At 42.0% G+C, this 20,334-nt stretch overlaps 1 protein-coding gene across 1 annotated transcript in view; it reads left to right on the plus strand.

Moving 5' to 3' along the window:
- Positions 1-20,334, plus strand: part of SEMA5B (semaphorin 5B) — a 402,471-nt gene that overhangs the window by 330,759 nt on the left and 51,378 nt on the right. Inside the window, exons 13-14 of the mRNA XM_063116674.1 lie at positions 6,543-6,660; positions 18,419-18,600. Coding sequence (XP_062972744.1) covers positions 6,543-6,660; positions 18,419-18,600 — 300 coding nt within the window. The remainder of the gene's footprint in view (positions 1-6,542; positions 6,661-18,418; positions 18,601-20,334) is intronic.

Genomic DNA, 20,334 nt, shown 5'->3' on the forward strand with positions numbered 1-20,334 from the left:
TAGGACTGTTATAACTAACTTTTCATCTGCCAGCAACTAAAGTCCAAACTACATGTTACATTGATAACATGTTTTAAGAACTGTGCTAAGCACTACTACTTTTCTTTAGAAGGAAAAGTAACTCTCTTGGTCAGGGCCTTGTGCCAGTTTCATGTCAAAAATCCTCCACCCTCAGTTGCTAAATGCTCCCAGAGATGCTGTTTGTAGGGGCAAATAGGAGCTGGTGGGGCTTTCAGTGAGAGATGGGTCCCCAATCCATCTGCTTTTCTTTAAAAATAAATCACACTTTTAAAAGATGTGTGATTAATATAACATATCGTTTGGCCCTTCAAGCCTTGCTGAGACCATCTCTGATTTATGAGGTTTCACCCAAAATTGACCACCAATTTTCAAGCTTCCTCTGCAACCGTGAAGATTTGAAATGTATTCCTTTTCAGGATGCTGTTGCACCATGTCCTGCTTTGTTGGTCCCTGACCGTTGGCTGGTTGACCACTGTGTGAACAGAGTGCTGGACTAGATGGACCCTCAGTCTGATCCAGCATGGCTCTTCTTACGTTCTTATGATAGCTGAATTTCTCAGGATGTTCAAATACTTTGTCAAATAGCATTCTATGCTTATGGAATAGAAATTGCCCATGGTCCTGATTCACCTCCATAGGACATGGCTAAGGACATGGGAATGGTGCCATGGAAAAGCAGATTCCTCCCTCCTCCCATTTAGATTTCTCATTCCCCACCCCTAAAACCCCCAGATTGCACATCTCACAATTTTCCCCACCAGTCACTATAAACATGTGTGGTCTAGGGTGAAATAGCATGGTTCAATGTATCCTGTGTGTCTGGCTTGGGAGCTCTTACCCCTATTTAGAAACTATGCCCATGTCTTCAATCCACACATTGGGGAGTGGGGCTTCCCTGCTACAGATGTTCACATATAAGCACAGATAACCAGAGCGTGGGGCTAGTTGGCAAGGCCCTGCTCACATATTGGTTGAATGCACAGTAATAATTTTTGAAGAGGACTAAAATCTGTTTTCAGTTTCCAAAACGAGAGCTGTCTGAATATATCCTTGGAAATTGAGCATAGCCCTATGTTCAGCATTCTTCTACTACATTAACTTCACTAAGTTGTCACTTCTGCCCCGTTTCTGCCCCATATGCTTCTTCCTATGCTAATCTCAATCTGCATCTTTGGCTTCTGTCCCTTTTCGTGACTTCAGAAGTTAACGTAATCAGTGAGAATAGAGTTACAGTGGCAGATGGCGGGGAAACCTCTAAGGAGCCAAGGCCCTATTTTCATGCAAATGTCTTCGGTGGCTAAGAATAAGGAGTGAGAGGCAAAATAACTCTTCTATTAGAGAGATTGAATTGAATTGTTTATAAACAGAATGTTTGGGGTGTATTCTATTAGGCATCAGATAAGACTTTTATTGCAAAGCAATGAACTTAGAAATGAGTGCCTATTGATGTTAATGTCCTGTCAGAATAAATCCCATCTATTAGACTTGTTTGGGGAGGCATTTTTGGGGGAATTCCCAATGAATACAACACAGCTCATAGTTAGTCTTAAGTGCGAGAGGACCTGCCATTGTTTGATATGTACAGCATCTGAGGCTTTACCGTGGAAGACATTACTTTGCGTGTGGCGGCTGTTTCTTCTTCATTGTCATTTAGATCCTAAATTGAGAGCAGATTGGACTCCCAAGGTACCTCCCAACTCTAAAATTCTATGGGTTGTATCTAGACTTATTCAAAGTACATCTATTAAAATCAGTCAGACTTAAGTTTGTCTTGATTTCAGTGGGTCTGTTCTACATCAAAATCTGGATGCAACCTGTCATCAACTTCCCTCTAAAACAGATGCACAAATCAGATCTTGACAACTGACATGATATTATTTCTTTTACTGAATAGCCTCTGAAAGCATTTAGATAATCTGATGTTTCGGTAGAAGGGAACCCTAATGCAGCCAGGACGAATTTGGATATTAGTGTGTTTTTATGGACATGGCATTTCATTTCTGTATCCAAAAATGAAAAAGAAATGTGTTGTTCCAGTGGCTAAATATTAAGGCTGTTGCTTGATTAAAGAACTCTTATTTAATTAATCCTATGAGATTCCAGCTACATTCCTAAGCACACTTAATGTGAGAGCAAATCATATTTTACTCAGTGGGATGTGCTTCTGAGTAAGGATGCTTAGGATTGTACTGCCTGGCAATTAAATCCAGAGAAATTTGCACTGGTGTAAGTAAAACCAATGTTATTGAAGAAGGTTATATATTCATTTTAGAAGAGGCATTTCTTCCTGGGTGAAAGGGGAAGGGGAAATGCTTCTTCTAAGACGGGGACCTGCCTAATGTGCTTTTTGTAAGCACTTATGTGGAGCTTCTTAGTCAGTCTACAATTTTAAAATGGATTACTCAAACCAATTCAGTGACCAACCTTACTAAATCAACCTTACTTAACCTTAGTTAAGCAAATTCAGATCTCACTTTTCATCAGATTGAAGCCAAGAAACGAAGTCCAGAGTGCACAGATCTGACTGCAGTTGAGATGCCTGGGTTTACAGCTTGCAGGGTGCACTTTTTCTTATATGCAAAGGTTATGGCTACTATATGATATATGTTGTGTGTCAGGAAAGTGGTCACTGCACCTGAGCAGGATGTATCCCAGTCTGTGGAATGCTGGTGAGGATACAGCATAGACCAAACAAATTATTTCTTGAATGAATACAGCTCATGTTTTGTTGTAAAATAAATGAATCTCTAAAACAACGTTAGTGTAACAAGCTATAATCACTCCATCTATGCCTTAGTTCCTGGAGAGTTTCATTTAAGGAGTATGAAACCAAATCAGTATCTAGGGCCACTTTGGAAAGGAAATGTATCATTGAGCTGAGAAGCTGGAACCTAAACTGAATCTTTTATCAGCTCCAAATGAAGATAATTAGCATACAGCTTGCATAAATGTGATTGTTGCCAGGTTATTGAGATGCCCCAAGAGCCGTGGATTGATATGTTAGCCTGTGCCTTGAATGTTGAGTTGGGATGATCTAATTCTCAGTAGTGTAATGATTTAACTGTAATTATTTTAGTCTGTGTTTTGTCAGGCAGCAAATTTTAGTTGGTTAATCTGTTAGATAGTTACATAACGTTTTAATTGACTAAAGTAATTTATCAACAGATTAAAAATAATTTTAGAGTAGTTTTTAAAGTAAGTACTGATAAATACAACAGATGACAGGCACCTGTCTTAGAAGCAGCATTCTTCCTTGTGTGAGAGAGGATGGAGAGGGAATGATTCTTCTATAGTGTTGCTTGCTGTACTAGTTGTATGCATTACCAAAAAACATAGTATTTTTTTCCAGACTGATTCTTCTCATGTGTATTTGAGATATATGTTGTCCATGCGTGTGCTGCCCATTTATATGTCTTTATGTAAATGGTTTTATACTTCGTATAATGTATTTTAATGGTTTTTTAACTTTTGTAAATTGCCCAGAGAGCTTCAGCTATGGAGGGATATAATAATAATAATAATAATAATAATAATAATAATAATAATAATAGATTCTTGTGAGGATAAAATAAAGGGGAAGGGTCATGTATGCAGCTTTAGGCTCCTTGGAGAAAAAGGCAGGCCATAAATGTAATAAATAAATGTGTCTAATTCTTCCATGCTCAGACTGTATGATTGTTTAAAAATGCACCAGATACTGCACTATAACATGTAACCCCTCTCTTCCTCCTACCATGAAACCTGGTTGTAGAAATGGGAGCATGAAACAGTATGTTTGGGAATTATTTCATTTACCTTTGGGGCTTCTAGAGCCTCAAGTGTGCTGCCCTCCATTTTGATATCTTTTAGTTACCACGGTCTAGAAACGAACTGAAAAATGAAAAATAAAGTAAATGTCCAGTCACTCTTCTGACTTCAGAAAGTAAAAGTGGGCAGCATGAAAGTACCTCACTGTATATCCTATGTTCCAGGCTTAGACTGCTCTGGTGTCAAGAAAAAGGTTATTAAATTGGAAGCATGCCAAATGAATGTGATTTCAAAATTGGAAGGTCAAATGGGTAACACGGACTTCTGTGTGGAATTCTTTTCTTTCTCCTTCACTGTTTTTTTTTCTTCCTAGCTCCAAGAACCGTGTAATTCCATCCTGAAATGTTCGGGTTACCTCAAGCTTCAAGGCCATATGGCACTACTTCTTCCATCTTCCTCCATCTGTTTCCTCACAACCTCTTTCTTTCTTTCTTTCTTTCTTTCTTTCTTTCTTTCTTTCTGCTCTAAAGGACTGCTGTCATTTTACATCCACGAGGAACAGAGGGCCACTCTAGTAAATGAATTAGAGCAGTATGGGCTGGCATAGCATGCAATATTACTCTCCAGCCAGGATAATACCGTACAAATCCCCTTCAGTGTCCTTGTGCTAGCAATCCCAGGGCTGCTTCTACACCATTACTTAGTTCTTGGCAGGTTTGACTGGTCTGAGTTGCAACAAATTACCTCTTCTCCTTTCCTCTTTTGTTGTTGTGTTTTTTATTTTGGTTCAAAGCCCTGCTAAAGAAACACAATAGAGCATTGTTGCATCTTGCCCATAATCTTTTATTTAAAACAGCCAAGAGACAGAGTGGCATCACCTGTCTAAGCCTAAATCACAAGGCAGGCATCCTTCTGCAGAGGAAGAGCAAATGGAAGACTAGTAAATAATAATAAAAATCACCCCTCCACCTGGCAGTAGAAAGGTCTCAGATGTTTGCCTTGAAGAAAGCTGCTTTGGAATCATACAGGCTGGTACTGCATCTTAGCGTGTTGAGCTATGCTCATGGGACAAGCTTTTTCATTTGTAGTTGATTACCAACTAATGGGATTTCAAAGATTTCTGGATGTGAATACTTCACATCTCATTTGATTTGATTTGGAAGGGGGGCGAGTGGATGTATCACTTTATCGTACTGACATCTGGGCTTGGAATAAATCTCTTTTTCCTTATTTTGCCTGAATTGGATCTGGATTGTATCTCCCCACCACCCTCCTGCAAGATTTGGTTGAATGCCGCAGGCTTAATGGACCTTTCTGAAATCTTTCTGAGGATTTGTAAAGAGACTGAAGCAGCTGATTACATGATTGTAAAGGATCAGCCAGGGAAACATAGTTACAGGCTCTTTGAACTGTCTGTTTGCATCTGTCTGACATCGATGATACATGTTATACTTGTGTAAAACAGGCCACCTCTGCCTGTTTAGAACTCTGACGTCTCCCTGCCAATAGGCAAAGAAAGCTGGAAGCAATTGAAGTCATATCCATTCCGTTATTTATATTTGGTTCGCCTTCCTTCCTCTTCCCCCCCACCTTTCTCTATATCATATAGGGCTATTCTTCCCTGGCACTTTGGGAAGGGGAAGAGCAAGGAAGAACAGCCTGCCACAGACAGAACTAGAGAGAAATAACTAAAGGAAAAGGCCATTCCTTGTGTGTATAACCTAAATTCCTTCCAGCCTTCCTTGTCTATAGGTCGGAAGCTTTTCAAAATTCTGGACAAGGAAAGCCAGGCTGCTTTCCACAAGACATGTTTCTATTCTCATATGGTCTGGTTTGGCTACTTTTGGTTTTGTAAATGAAATCATAACATGACGAATGGAAGGGGTAAGCCAGTATCAGCCAAGGGCATATTCACAAGTGTTGCTAAATAGGATCTCTGAATTTCCTGCAGTTAAGTCGAATGGAAAGCCACATTTAGCAGCACGTGCATTCAATTTAAAAATTTCTACACCACATTAACCACAGTCAGAAGTGATACATTCCAGATTAAAAGTGTTGTTGGCATTGCTTGCCCGAATAAGATCCAGTTTGATCTGTGACCTTTACTGTATTCTGGAAGCATCAAGCAGTTTTTTTTCTTTAACAAATCACAGCTAGTGTTGCATAGATAGAGATGATAAATATGAACCCAAATATATATATATATATATATATATATATATATATATATATATATATGAGAATGCATCCACTGTTGAACAGCACCAAAAAAGACTTTTAAATAACACTGTGCCTCTTTCAGACTGGTAGCATAAGGTTATATTATAAATGCTGCCATTGTTCAGTTAAAAAAAAGCCAAGGCTAATAACCTTTAACATTGGTCCATTTGCTCTTTTTGCTTGTCTAACCCCTATGAGTTGTTTCAGAAAACATTCTCACAGAAGCCACTTCATAGGGGAGTGGACTCGTGCACCATTATTCACAAAGACAAGTGTTCTTTGACTGGATTTGCAAAGCAATTCTTTGTCATCCCCTGGGCCTTGGAAGAGAGTGAATTCATGAGGAAGGGTGTGTGTGGTGTCATCAGCTTGTTATTTTAGCCGTCTTGAAACCTTCCTTGCAGGTGAAACCTCCTTTTAAAAGAAATTTGTTTCTGCTGCAGTAGCTTGGCATAATTGACAGCTGTCGTTCAGAAGCTCCGTACTTGAATAAACTTGTCTTAGCGCTTCCCATCTGTGAAAGAATACTAATCTTCTTCTCTTTCCGCACACAGTGATTGCTTGGGAGCAAGGGACCCATATTGCGGCTGGGATAAGAAGCAGAAGCGATGCACAACCATTGAGGACAGCTCCAATATGAGCCTGTGGACGCAGAATATTACTGAGTGCCCTGTAAGTGGAAACTTAAACCAGAGAAATGTATGACAAATGTTACTCTCTCTCACACACACAAATATAGATAGATTGATGTGATGTGATGTGGTTGCCACATCTATGTAATTGGGCTCTTATACTGCAGTAGTAATATCTGTAAACATGTGGGTCATGTTGTGGCTAATGTGGTTACTTTGCATTCCAATATCACACCTCAATCTGGGTTTTGTGGCACAAGTGTGGCCAAGAAATCATACTGTTTGTCTGATCTCCAGTATTTGAGGAAGTAAGTCTCTGTGTACCAGTTGTTGGAGAACATGGGTGGGAGGGTGCTGTTGCACCATGTCCTGTCTTGTTGGTCCCTGGCCAATGGTTGGTTGGCCACTGTGTGAACAGAGTGCTGGACTAGATGGACCCTTGGTCTGATCCAGCATGGCACTTCTTACATTCTTATGACCTGTGCTATTCCCAGTTACAAATGTTATTGCTTGTTGCGTGGGGACCTAAGCCTGGGGTAGTGACAGTCATGCCACTATAGTTCATATGAGTTTTCCCCCCTACATAACCCATCCCCCGCCATCTAAACCAATCTTCTACATTGCTCATTATGGCTTTCTCCAGGGAATTGCAACTGGTGCTAGACTAAATAGGAAAGATGGATACATTCAGGCATGCTGTTTAGGTGGTTTTAGCCAGTTTTGCATGGTAGTCTAGTCATTTTGAAGTGCTGAGATGGCAAAGCCACAGTGATGTAATGTGTTTGCATGGCTCATGAGAATGATGAATCCACCTTGTGGAAACCATGAGCCAGACTTCTTTGACCACACACTTTATTTATGAAATGGAGGGAAAGAATAAAAATTTGAGGGAGAAACACATGTTTGCAGGGGAATGAAAGAGGGCTGACATCGACAAAAGAGAATAAAATGGTATTCTTCCTCTTTTTTCAGTAGGTATCAAAACCAACTTTTTATGGGGAGGGCACAATACCACAATTACATTTAATTCACTGAGCGATCTCCAGTCTTTTGCCTCTTTTTTCAAACTTAACATGACTGGCATAGGCTGGTAGCTACAGGCTATAGATGCAATTCTGCACTTTGAACCAGACCTCCAAGGTCGAAGGAAGTACCAGTAGACTTACGCAAATACATTTTTCTCCCTTTTTAATAGCATGATTTTCTGCCACTGTGCACCTTAGCATGCTGTAATTCAGTGGTAGAGCACCTGCTTTGTATGCAGAAGGTTCCAAGTTTAATCCCTGGCTTCTCCAGGGTCGTGTCTTCATGCCGCTGCTTCATCACTCCTTCCCAGTAAAACCTCGCAGTATCGCTGCTACGTGGTAGGGGCACAGGAGAAAACAGGGGCTTTCTGACAGCCATTCGACTTGTCAGGCCCTCCCCCTGCATTCTTCCTGGCTTTCGGTAACCTATCAACAGTCACCATCCACCCTAGAACGCGCCCTGGCTCGATGTTGATGCTAGGTCGCATGGCAGAAGGACCGTGGTGACCTCCCTTCAAAGGAAAAAGTCGGAGTAAATCCCTGACTTTTTAAATCTGGAGATTTAGGGAAAAGCCCCACGGTGGCTGCGCATTGGCAGCTGCATCGTATAACCTACACAGCACCAACGCGCAGCCACCTGAGGGCAAATAAGCCATACATTCAGTCACCAAGTAGGGCTGGAAAGATTTCTGCCTGAAATCCCAGAGAGCCGCTGCCAGACAGTGTCAACACAACCAATGATCTGACTCAGTATAAGGCAGCTTCCTGTGTATGTTCCTGTGACAATGGGTAAGTGAGTTTGCAGAAGGCTATATCTGCATTGTGACAGGTTTTGAAGTTCAGTGCTGGTGTGTTTCCTCTTCTTATCATCTTTGGCTCCCAAGCTCATTTTTGTTTCCTGGGGAGCATTAGTCATTCCTTCCTCCTATCCTCTGCTTGGCCAGCTTACATTTTCATTTGTTCAGAGCTGGTGTTAAAGGATTGTCTGTTTATAACCTTCTTGTGCTGTTCTTGGGCTATGTTGCTTCTTGACTGCACATGCTGTTATCTCGTTCAGCTTAATGCCTCTCTCTGTTGATAGGTGTGTGAGGTGTTAATCCTCTACTTGAAGTATGCCTTCCCAGCCTCATGGGGAGCCTTCCCCTGCCCCCCCTCCTATCAGTGTTTCAAGGTCATTGAAAACAGCTGAAAATAGCTCATTGTGACTCATTTGGCTTTTAGAAATGACACGAGGGGGTTTGCTTTTGGTTTTAATATATAGGCAGTAGCCGTTTGCTTTTTATTTTACATCGAATCCTCTGAGATAGGAATCCCAGTCAAGCAGCGCCTCACTGATTCAAAAAATTCTGCTTCTGCTGCAGAATTGGAACAGGCAGTGACGTATTATGGCTCAATTCATGAGTTCCTTTTGTGATGTGGGAGGCTCTTCCCTGTGGTCCATTCTCATGTCCCTCTGATGAAGTATGGAAACAGGAATGATGTGGAATTGGTGGAGTCCTCTGATTGCTTCTCCCAGAACACCATTAGGCCCCAAAAGTGCACTGTGTTGATGTGGGAAGTAGCCAGACATGCTGTAGTACTCTTCTCACATGCTTTCTCTTTTTATGTGCTACCAAAATTCATGAGACTGGATCAAATGAAAACAATTCCTATTCCACAAAGTTACGAATTGGGTGTATAGTTCACACTGAGCACCAAGCAAAATTATTTCATATTTCTTCTTTCTTATTTCTTTCAGCGGGAAAACTGCTGACATTCTTACAGAGCAGTGGGGTAGGGAGAAGATGTTAGTGAAGGCCCTGCAGCAAAAATAATCCGGAAGGGGAAGGGGGAATGCCGCAATACAGACTAGGATCTTCATTCCAATTAGAGCTTTCTTGATGTAACTCTCCTTGCTTCCCCCCTGCATTACATACCTTGGGCAGCAACTGTAAAGGCACCTTTACCAGCTGTTAACACAACAACTAGCAGTCTTCATGGATTACTTCAAAGTGCAATAAGACTTAGTTGAACAGCTTTGATGTGCACCGTATGGGGCTATCTCTTTAACCATCAGCAGGGGTTGAATTACTTAATACTGCTGTAAGGAAGACTATGGTCAAAGGGAAAGGAAGGCTGGGTGGCAGAGTAATTTAATTGCCCAGGTGTGCTGCATAGTTACTGTTTTTATTGGGATGTGATTGGACGTATGCAGCATAGAAGATAGGGCTAACTCTCCTATGAATGGAGGTAAAGGACTGCTGATCCAGAATCCAAAACATCCTTAGACTAACAACAGAGACACTTCCAACTTAGAAATGTCTGCTCATTCACTATGCCCATATAACATTGTTCCTCTGAAGGACTCACAGCAACTTAGGTATGTTTCCCAGGTACTCTCCATCAAGGCAATTTACAGGCCAAACCAGCTTAGCTTCAGCAGTATAATTGCTGAGGGGTGCCTTCAGTCTCTTCTCTGGAAATTTACCTGGATCTTCCTCAGAAGAAGTGGGGAGACGGGACGTTGTCATGGTCTAGTAACTCAAGTCCTTTGACCAAATGTTACATTTTCGCTCTTGATTGCTCCATTAGCTGCTGCTAGCTTTAGGTCAAATAGCTCTCCAGTTGTTTGAAGGGACTTCCTGGTAGGGTCTCTCTCTCTCTCTCTCGTCCTCTTCCCCACTTGTCCTCCCTGCCGTGCCCTGCCCTTTTCTCTGTCTCCTCACCCCTGCCAGGACCAAAGTACATGTTATATGGGAGAGCCAATTATGGGTCTCCCCACCCCCTCGTGGCTTCCATAGGCTGAAATGTATTACATTAAAACATTAGTTTATCTGCTTTTTATTTATATGATAAATTGACCACCATATAACTGAAGTCCTCTCGGTGGCTTCCAGGGATTAAAACAAAGTTACAACACAAGAACAAAATACAACAAATAGAAGATCATTATAAAATCAGAAATCACTTTTAAACAGAGAAAAGGGGGAAACAAACTTTGCAGGAATATAGTAATCTAAAAATATTTATGCCTGGCCGTTCCATCCTAAAACAGGGTTCTTAGGATGGTTAACAACTATCATAAAAAAACATAACCATAAAGCAAACGCCAAAATAAATGGAACAGATATTGAAGCTGCAATCATAATCCGCCTTACCTTGAGGGTAAGCGACATTGTACTCAATAAGATTTAGTTCTGAGTACACCTGTATTAGATTGCTCTGTACATCATCTACATCTTACTGAAAAGTGTATCTAAACCATGTTTTAACTGTTACCTAAAGGCAATTTCCTCACCAGAGAGTTCCACCAACTAGGCGCAAGCATAGAATAGGCCCTGTTCTGCAGGCCGCTGGCTACACTTTGGATGATGGTAGAACACAGATCACGTTCTTCTCTAAGGACCAAAATGTTCATAGAAGTAGCAGCAGTCCTTTAAGGTATCCAGGAATGCTTCCAGTTGGAGGGGTCCTAATGCTAACAGTCAGAAGGCATTGTGCAGGCATTCTATCTTTTTTTTCCTTAACTGAGTTTCCAGATAAAAGAAGAAGCAGAGGAAAAACATGGGAAGGTTATTAGAGGAAGACGTTGCCATCTGGAATGCCTGTAAAATCTTGTGAGTGAGAAAGGGCCATGGCACAATAAAATCCATGTCAGGAAGCAGCACCCAAGGTCCTAAACAAAAGTGGTTGTGTGAAGTGCTCCTGAGGTTGGGTTCATTCATTCAAACACAGATAAATTGCATTGCTTTCTTTTTCTCATTTAGGTACATATAAGAATCCATGGTCCTGTTCAGATGTAATTTCTTCATCCCATTGTTTTCAGGAAAGGATTGGGGCAGGTTTGGGGCTAGTTTGCTTTAACCTTGTAAGATTAACCCCCCTTAATTCCAGAGGAAAAATAATGTCTGAATGGTTTCCATTTCATCACAAATCTGAAAAATGAGGATCATAGGGATTTCCCCACCACCACCTGAAATGAAATGAGTACATTAACTTGACTCATTTTTCATTTTACTCTGCTACTCTTTGAAATATGGATAAAGCAAAGTAACATTTCTGCCTTTGGGGGAAAATGTGTACATTAGTACAACCTCATGAAAAAAATTTATGGGGCTCCTTTTCTGCTACCTTCCATTAGACATGAAGGGAAGGAAGTTAAATTAGGAGGACATTCTTGAGAGTCCATGGCTGCATGGAAAGGTGGGAGTGGTAATGGCTGAATATTGGGGAGGTGGTAACCATGAGAGCTGCAAGGTTAAGGCTTTTGACAAGGAGGGTTGAACTTCCAGAGCAAGGAATGTGCCACCTTTACAGATATATTGAAAGAGCTCATATCTCTAAAGTGATACCATTTTACTAGACATTTAAAGAAAATAAAAGAGAAGCATGAGCCAGGATTTTTGGGCTTGTTTTTATCCTTTCTCTCTGAGTCCAGTCACTGAAGTCAATTAGGAATTTATGCTGTGAAAGGCATGTGGGATTTGGTCCTCACTTGGCTTATAAAACACATCCGGCTGTGATTAATGGAGGATTCTGTTATTTGGGTCAAGGTTTTGGAGATTAATTTTTTTATTAAAAATGGTGTTAAAATGTGTCTCTAAATCCCTCTCTCTTTTAAACCTGGTTGGCACTACACTAGCTTCAGCCAAGCCATTACGGAGGATTGTTCTCTGATGAGATCAATGCATATTTTCTAAACCAGAATTCTAAACCATTTATTCTAAAGAAATTGCTACAAAATAAAGCATGGGATTATAATCCATATGTTATTAAAAGAGGGGGAAATGGTTTCCACACTTGCAATTGATTTGAAATCTTCCATGTTTATTTAATTAAAATTTGGTTGCTTTCACAATGCCAACTATGAGCAATAGTTGTTGCTCAAATATCCTAGAGTTTTTTTCACTTCCTCTCTGTGTTTGCTAATTAAAACACCAGCCAAATTACTTCCTTGATTTCTGAGCAAGTGTATAAGAATGGCCCTGCTGGATCAGAGGAAGGTTCTGTGGTCCACAGCATTCTGTTTCCAACAGCAAGTAAAGCTCTCCATCAAAACCAGCAAGATGTTTGGCTTAAAAATTGCTAGAGGAAAATTGCTTTAATTAAAAATAATGCAACTGGACTCGGATGTGGGTCTTTATCCATGTCTACTGGCTTATCATAAAATGTAAAAAAAATAGCTTGGAAGGAGAGGATGATTAGCTTTATAAACTATAATTTCCTTGATACAGAGCCGCTTGTGCTCTCTGATGCAGAGCTTTGTCTCCTGCATGAGCAAAATTCCCTGTTCACTTGAATGAAGAGAACTCAAAAGGCTCTATGGACAGAGCTACTCTTTCACTTGGAGTGAATCCCTCACTGGTGCATTGGAAAACTTGTACCTTCCCAGAATCACTGGTTCAGACCAAGGCACACGGTTATATCCAAATGTCTATGAATTAAAACTTCTTTGGTTTCTTAAATTCAGCACCCTATCACTCACCTCTTCATCTCCAGTCTAAACTATAACATAGTTTGGACATGAAAATAAATGTAAGGGAGCAGGTGTGCATATGCCCTGCAGCAGAACATTTGGAACCTAATGCAGATTTCTGATCATGTTACTGATTCTCCTTGTTGCAAATTTTGAACATGTGTGGGTGGCATCTGCTTGAAGGCATGGAAACCAAAGACGGCAGTTTGCAGGCGTGTGGTTTCTGTGACTTGTATGACATCTTCTCTCATTCCATGGCTCTCCCCTCCCTGCACGTAATCCAATCCATCCCGTAAATTTGGGCCCTTTGTCCCTTCTGTCCTAGTTATTTAAAAAAAAATAGTACTGAAGAGTATAAATTACAAATAGCAAATACTGTGTATGTTTGTAATTATGTGCATGGTTTATTTAATTCATGAGGAATAATAGTTTCACTTTTTGTGCTCTAATCTGAATTTATCTGGTGTCTAATTCTGGGTGCCACACTTTAAGAACAACGTTGACCAATTGGAATGGGTTCAGAGAAGGTCAACGAAGTTAGTAAGGGGTATGAAGAAGCCCTTTGAGGAAAGGTGGAAGGAACTACTTATGTTTAGCCTGAAGGAGAGAAGAGGGTATGTGACGGCAGCACTCTTCAAATATCCAAAGGGCTGTCACATGGAAGAGGCTAAATACTTGTTCTCCGATGCCTCAGAGGGCAGGATTAAATCTGATGGACTTAAGTTAAAGGAGAGTAAATTTTGGTTGTCTATTAGGAGAAATATCTTAGTGGTAAGTTCGGTTTGACAATGCAACCAAATACCCAGGTGGGTGATAGGTTTACCCTTGCTTGGAAGTCTTCAGGCAGAGAGTGGACAGTCATAGCTGAAGTTATGGATCTCCTGCATTGAGCAGGAGGTTGGACTAGATGTCCTACATGGACCCCTCCAACTGTATGATTCTAATTTCCTTGTCACTGAGTATTGATAGGAGAGGTCAAATAATACATTGAGCTGTTTTAAAGCTTTGTCTACCCAATGCCAGGGAAGGAATAACTTAAGTCTTTCTCACATTCCCAATGAATAACTTAAGTCTTTTTCACATTCCCAATAGAGGCTACAAAGCCTCTATTGTATTCTTCGGGATGATTTTCTGGTATATGTATGCACTATTTCAGTGTTTTAGCCTTATAGCTTACCTTTGTGATTCTGGATCCAGCAACTGATACCCGGGCAGAAACCTGCTTCTGCACATGTATCTCTGTCTCTTGATTTGGGGTGGCAGGCTCAGTGACTGCAACAGATCTGTTGGAAGGAAGCAATCATCTCAAATCAGCCAGCTAGCAACTGATTGTCAGCCACAGCCAGCAAGAGCAAAAGCGTTTTTGTCTCTTCAAAAGGGCAAGTTAGTGAACCTGCATTGTTGCATACAGCATATTTCAGTTTAAAAAGCGGTTTCATTTGAGAGCAACAAGTTTCAGAAAAAGGGCTTCACTTGTAGAGGTTCTCATAAGATTCATGAAATTCCAAAGACACTTAAGGTACTTGAAAAACACACAAACGACACCTGTGTTTGATCCATCTCTACAAACTCTCCAAATTAAACACTGCAAGAATAGCCAAAGTTATAACTCCATAATCGGGACAAAGTAAAGTAGAACTGCTAAAATCCTGGGTGGGCAGTTCAGAGGATCAAACATTCAGAAACATCCTTGCACATTAAAAAGTCATGTCTACAGGAGAAGTCAAAGCACTTTCCCCTGACATGCTAGCCTCCTGCATCCTTTCTTAATTCATCCAAAACTATTACTTTGTGAGAAATGCTCTGCTGGATCAGACCCAAGGGTCCATCTCTCCAGTGTCCTGCTTTCCACAGTGGTCAACCAGATGCCTCTTCAAAGCTATAGCTCTATCCCTCTCTTCTCCAGCACATGGTATTCAGCAGCATACAGCCTCTGAAAGTGGACCTTGCTTGTATCCACCATGACTTGCATTCATAGATTGACCTATTTGTCCAACTCCCTCTTAAAGCCCCCTAAACTAGTTTCACTTTCACCATATCTTGGGGCAGCAAATTCTATAAATCAATTATGGGAAGAACAGGTTGACTGGGAAGGAAGAATTAAGGCTGTCGAAAAGATTTCCCTCTTAATATCCTTCTCTGTGCCAGAGAAGCAGAAAATTATACAGGTTGAATGCACCCGATTTCTTCAACATTGTAGCACAAGTCTTGCCATCTTTCTGCTATTAATCTTACCCAGTATGTCTTCATCTTACTTAAATATGTGATGTTTCTAACTAACCCAGCCGAGCATTATCCAGAGAAGAGAAATTTCAGTACAGTACTCCCCCTATTATGCTTAGCGTTTGTGTACTGCTGAATTACAGTGTGGTGAAAATAAAGATTTGGAACAGATGTTTAAAGTCCTCTAACTACAGTGTGATGAGCATAATGACAGACCTAAATTACTTCCATGTCATTTCTCATAGTCTTGAGATGGGGGATGGCTGCTCATAGAGTGTGCCAGGGGAATGCTTGGCTGTGCCAGAGATGGAGAAAGAGGGAAGGAGGCATTAGGAACTTATGATTTGTAACTGTAATTGTGTTACCAGCTAATTGTGTGCGTTCAGATTCATCTCTGGTAAGAGACTTGGAGGTTTGAGGTGGAGAAAGTAAATATCAGTAGCAGCTGAGGAGCTGCTCTTGAGACAAGGCCCCTCTTGCGTTCCAATGTGGGTGGTGTTATTTACCCTAAGGGGTATTGAAGAATCTGGGGGCTTTCATGTTTCACTCATGGAGTTGGGGGGTGTCATAGAATCATAGAATAGTAGAGTTGGAAGGGGCCTACAAGGCCTTCGAGTCCAACCCTCTGCTCAATAAAGGAATCCACCCTAAAGCATCCCTGACAGATGGTTGTCCAGCTGCTTCTTGAAGGCCTCTAGTGTGGGAGAGCCCACAACCTCCCTAGGTAACTGATTCCATTGTCGTACTGCTCTAACAGTCAGGAAGTTTTTCCTGATGTCCAGCTGGAATCTGGCTTCCTTTAACTTGAGCCTGTTATTCTGTGCCCTGCACTCTGGGAGGATCAAGAAGAGATCCTGACCGTGAATCCACCTAATAGTTGTTCCATCTAGCCCACTTTTAGCTAGTTTGTTAATCAGAATATCATGGGGCACTTTGTCAAAAGCTTTGCTGAAGTCAAGATATATGACGTCCACAGCATTCCCACAGTCCACAAGGGAGGTTACCCAATCAAAAAATGAGAACAAATTAGTCTGACAGGATTTGTTCCTGACAAATCCATGTTGGCTTCTAGTAATCACTGCATTGATTTCAAGGTGTTTACAGATTGACTTCTTTATAATCTGCTCCAGAATTTTCCCAGGGATGGATGTCAGACTGACTGGTCTGTAGTTCCCAGGTTCCTCCTTTTTGCCCTTTTTGAAGATAGGAACAACATTAGCCCTCCTCCAGTCGTCCGGCACCTCACCCGTCTTCCATGATTTTGCAAAGATAATAGACAAAGGTTCTGAGAGTTCTTCCGCTAGCTCCTTCATTACTCTAGGATGCATTTCATCGGGCCCTGGAGATTTGAACTCATTCAAGGAAATTAGGTGTTCTTTGACCATTTCTTTATCAATCTCAAACTGCAATCCTGCCCCCTCAACTTCTGCTTCACTTTTTCCAGAGGGGGACATAGACCCACTTTGGAAGAAGACTGAGGAAAAGTACGAATTGAGCTCTTCAGCCTTTTCTTTGTCATCAGTTATCAATTTGCCATCCTCATTAAGCAGTTGAACCACCATTTCTTTCCTCTGTCTTTTACTACTCACGTATCTGAAGAAAGCCTTTTTATTGCTTTTAGCATCCCTCGCTAATCTCAGCTCATTCACAGCTTTAGCCTTCCTGACGCCATTTCAGCACTTCTGTGCCACCTGTCTGTACTCTTCTTTTGTAGCCTGGCCTTCCTTCCACTGCCTATATGTATCCTTTTTTTGTTTTCAGGTCATCTCTAAGCTTTTTGTGGAGCCACATTGGTTTCCTCTGTTGTCTTCTATCTTTTCTCCTTGTTTGAATTGTTTGTAACTGTACCTTTAAAATTTCACTTTTTAAATACTCCCACCCATCCTGCACTCCTTTTCTCATTAGGCTCACTTGCCATGGGACCTTACTTATCATAGTTCTGAGTTTATTAAAATCAGCTTTCCTAAAATCCAGAGTACGTGTATGGCTACACTCAACTTTTGTCTCCTTCATAAGCAAGAATTCAAGTATGACCTAGTCGCCTTCCCCCAGAGTTCCTGTAACTGCCACTTTATCCACTAAGTCATCCCTATTGGTCAATATCAAGTCAAGGATTGCCGATCCTCTAATTCCTTCCTCCACTTTCTGTAGGAGAAAGTTATCACCCATACATGTCAGGAATTTCTTGGAAGGGCCGCTTTTGGCAGTATTTGTCTCACAACAGATATCAGGGTAATTGAAGTCCCCCATCACTACTACATCACACTTCCTTGAAACACTGGCGGTTTGTTTCTCAAAAGTTTGTTGCCTTCCTTTTTGTAACCCACCACTTCTTCAATTGTTTTTCTTACAAGAAATAAATAAATAAGGGGGAAAACTGAATAATACCTCTTAATTGGTAGTGCTAGGAGCCACCCATCTGGAAGCACCCTCTGGAAAAATCATTACGTATCTAGTAAGGAAATGAGGGAAGGGCTGGCTAGCTAGCTAGTTAAGTTAGGAGAGTTAGGACCACATAAAGCATTTCCTTCTTATTAACTTCCTCTGTGCTGGAGGAGAAAAGCAGTGCCACACAGGGGTGCACTAAGGGAGCAATAAAAGTGACAGAGCATGGCATTCAGTGCATGAACTCCACATCCTCCTGTCAGTCAACACCTATCTGTTTGGTACAGCAGACACAGTGCTCCAACTGTAACTAAACTAACTTGAAATGCTGAAGCCACAAATTAAAATATTGCCATTGCCTTTTGAACTTTGGCTGAAATGAGAGTTCAGAAGCAAGCTATAGGAATTTGTGCAGTTTATTTAATCTGCCTTTCCCATCAGATTCTGGTTCCATCTGTAGTACGTGAAAGATACAGTGAGTAGTGAGGATTCCTGGGTGATCTTGGCTTATGTTTTCCTACATATGTCTGCTTGTCTGCATGAGGTAAATATGCAGTGAGTGCAGAATTCTCAGGCAAATATTGACATGATATTATCTGGGGAGAGATGGGGGGAAAAGATTCTCAGACAGATCCCTGTCTCATCTTTGCCCTCACAGCAGCTTTACAATATGTAAACTCACTACGTATACTTCTCTTTATTTAAATTAGGTGAAAAATCTGATGGTGAATGGGCGGTTGGGGATCTGGTCCCCATGGCAACCGTGCGAGCACTCAGATGGAGACAGCACCGGTTCCTGCATGTGCAGGTCACGGTCATGTAACAGCCCTCAGCCTCGGTGTGGTGGACGTGACTGTGAAGGAGCCCGGATAGAGATTGCAAACTGCTCAAGGTACTTCAACCTGTCTGGGCCTTGTATGTGCAAAGGGGATGAAGTTGATTCCTTTCATCTGACTATTGATGATCACCGTGTTACCTCTTGGTCAAACATTAAAAATGGGGGTGAGGAGTCACAGGAAAGAAAGCAGAGCCATAACTTCTTTAATATCTCAGTGTGGTGTGCTTGGTCCACATTTCCATTTAGAGTTCTTCTTCATGGTCTCTGTGCATCACACATATGGGCTCTGCGCCTGCGCAGGGCCAGCTTCGGAAACTTCTCTAGCTGAAAGTCTTTTAGGCGGGAACCCCTCCCCCACCGTCCACTGAGCATGCTCAGGGGTTCCCGCCTAATCCCCTCAGTTCTCTTCAACTGCCTGTGGGTCAACAGCTTGTGGAGACTTCTCGTGTGTGGTATACTTTACCTTAGCTGAAAATATTCTATTTTCCTTCTTGTCTTTTCTCTCCAGTTTTCTAACCTTTTCTATTTAGTTATTAAAAAAAAAAAAAGAGGAAGGATTCGTTTGTTGTTCCTTAGCCTTGTGGCTTATGGCATATCAAGGCCTCTTCAAGAAGTGCTTTGTTTGCGGGCTGAAGATCACACAAACCGACAGACACTCACTTTGTTTGCTCTGCTTGGGGGAAACACACATTGTGGAATCTTGTGTGTTTGTTTAAGTTCTCGAGGCAAACGAGAAAGAACCGCTCAGACCGTCTTCGGGCGATACTCTGGGATAAGGCGTTGGAGGTAGTGGAGAAACCGAGACCATCTCGACGCTCCAAATCTCCTATCGTAATGGAGTCTATGCCCCAACTTCCTCCAGCACAGAGTTGAGCCTTACCAGTTCCTCCCTCCTCCTCCTCTCAGTCCGCATCCGCAAGGGCGGCGAAAGATTTCTAAGAGAGCGAGAGAGTGTTCTGAGGTACACGACCCTCAGAGGAATAAGAGCAAAACTCAAGAATATAAATGCGAGGAAAAAGTCATCGATACCGATTCATCGATACCGAGGAGCCCGGTACCGAACACATCGGTACCGAGGCATGCGGCAGGGCATAGGAGCCCTATGTCGAGCCTTTCACTGCAAAGGTCTCCGCTGCTACCGATAAGCCCGATACCGAGGCTAGCGCTTTCGCTACCAATAAGCCGATACCGAGGCTATCACTTTCCCTCCCTATAAGCCTGGTACCAAGGCTATTGCTTCCGAGACCATACTTGATACCGAGACGGGCGACTCCATCCTCGCCACTGGTACTGAACCCTCTGCAGCAAACAGAGTGTATTGCTGACTCGCCGGTACCGTCTCCATTACGGATCATCATGGTACCGGCTGACAACCCTACCATAAGGGCATCGGTCTCGGAAGGCGAAATTAGAGGTTCGTCCATGGATAATACCTCGGCTGATCGGGGCCCTTTTTCCCCTCGATACTGAGAAGAGCCACAACCCATCGATACCGACGGATGTCGGTACCGATAAATGCCACAGCAACCGTCAGTCGATACCGAAGGTTATCGATACCGCGTCGCCTTATGGTTAAGCCTGGGACCATTCACCGGCTTTAACTCATTCAGGTCGCCAGTATGCCACCCATGGCGAATGACCTATGTCCCCTCCAAGAATGTGGGACTATTACGCTGATTGGCAACCTCCCCAGTATCCTCCGTATTATTACGAGAATTGGAGACACAGAAGGCACCTAGATTACTATTATCAGTACCCACAACCACCCTCCGACAATCTCCTGTCCAC

This window comes from Elgaria multicarinata, chromosome 2 (genome assembly GCF_023053635.1).
Source record: "Elgaria multicarinata webbii isolate HBS135686 ecotype San Diego chromosome 2, rElgMul1.1.pri, whole genome shotgun sequence".
Classification (NCBI taxonomy): domain Eukaryota; kingdom Metazoa; phylum Chordata; class Lepidosauria; order Squamata; family Anguidae; genus Elgaria; species Elgaria multicarinata.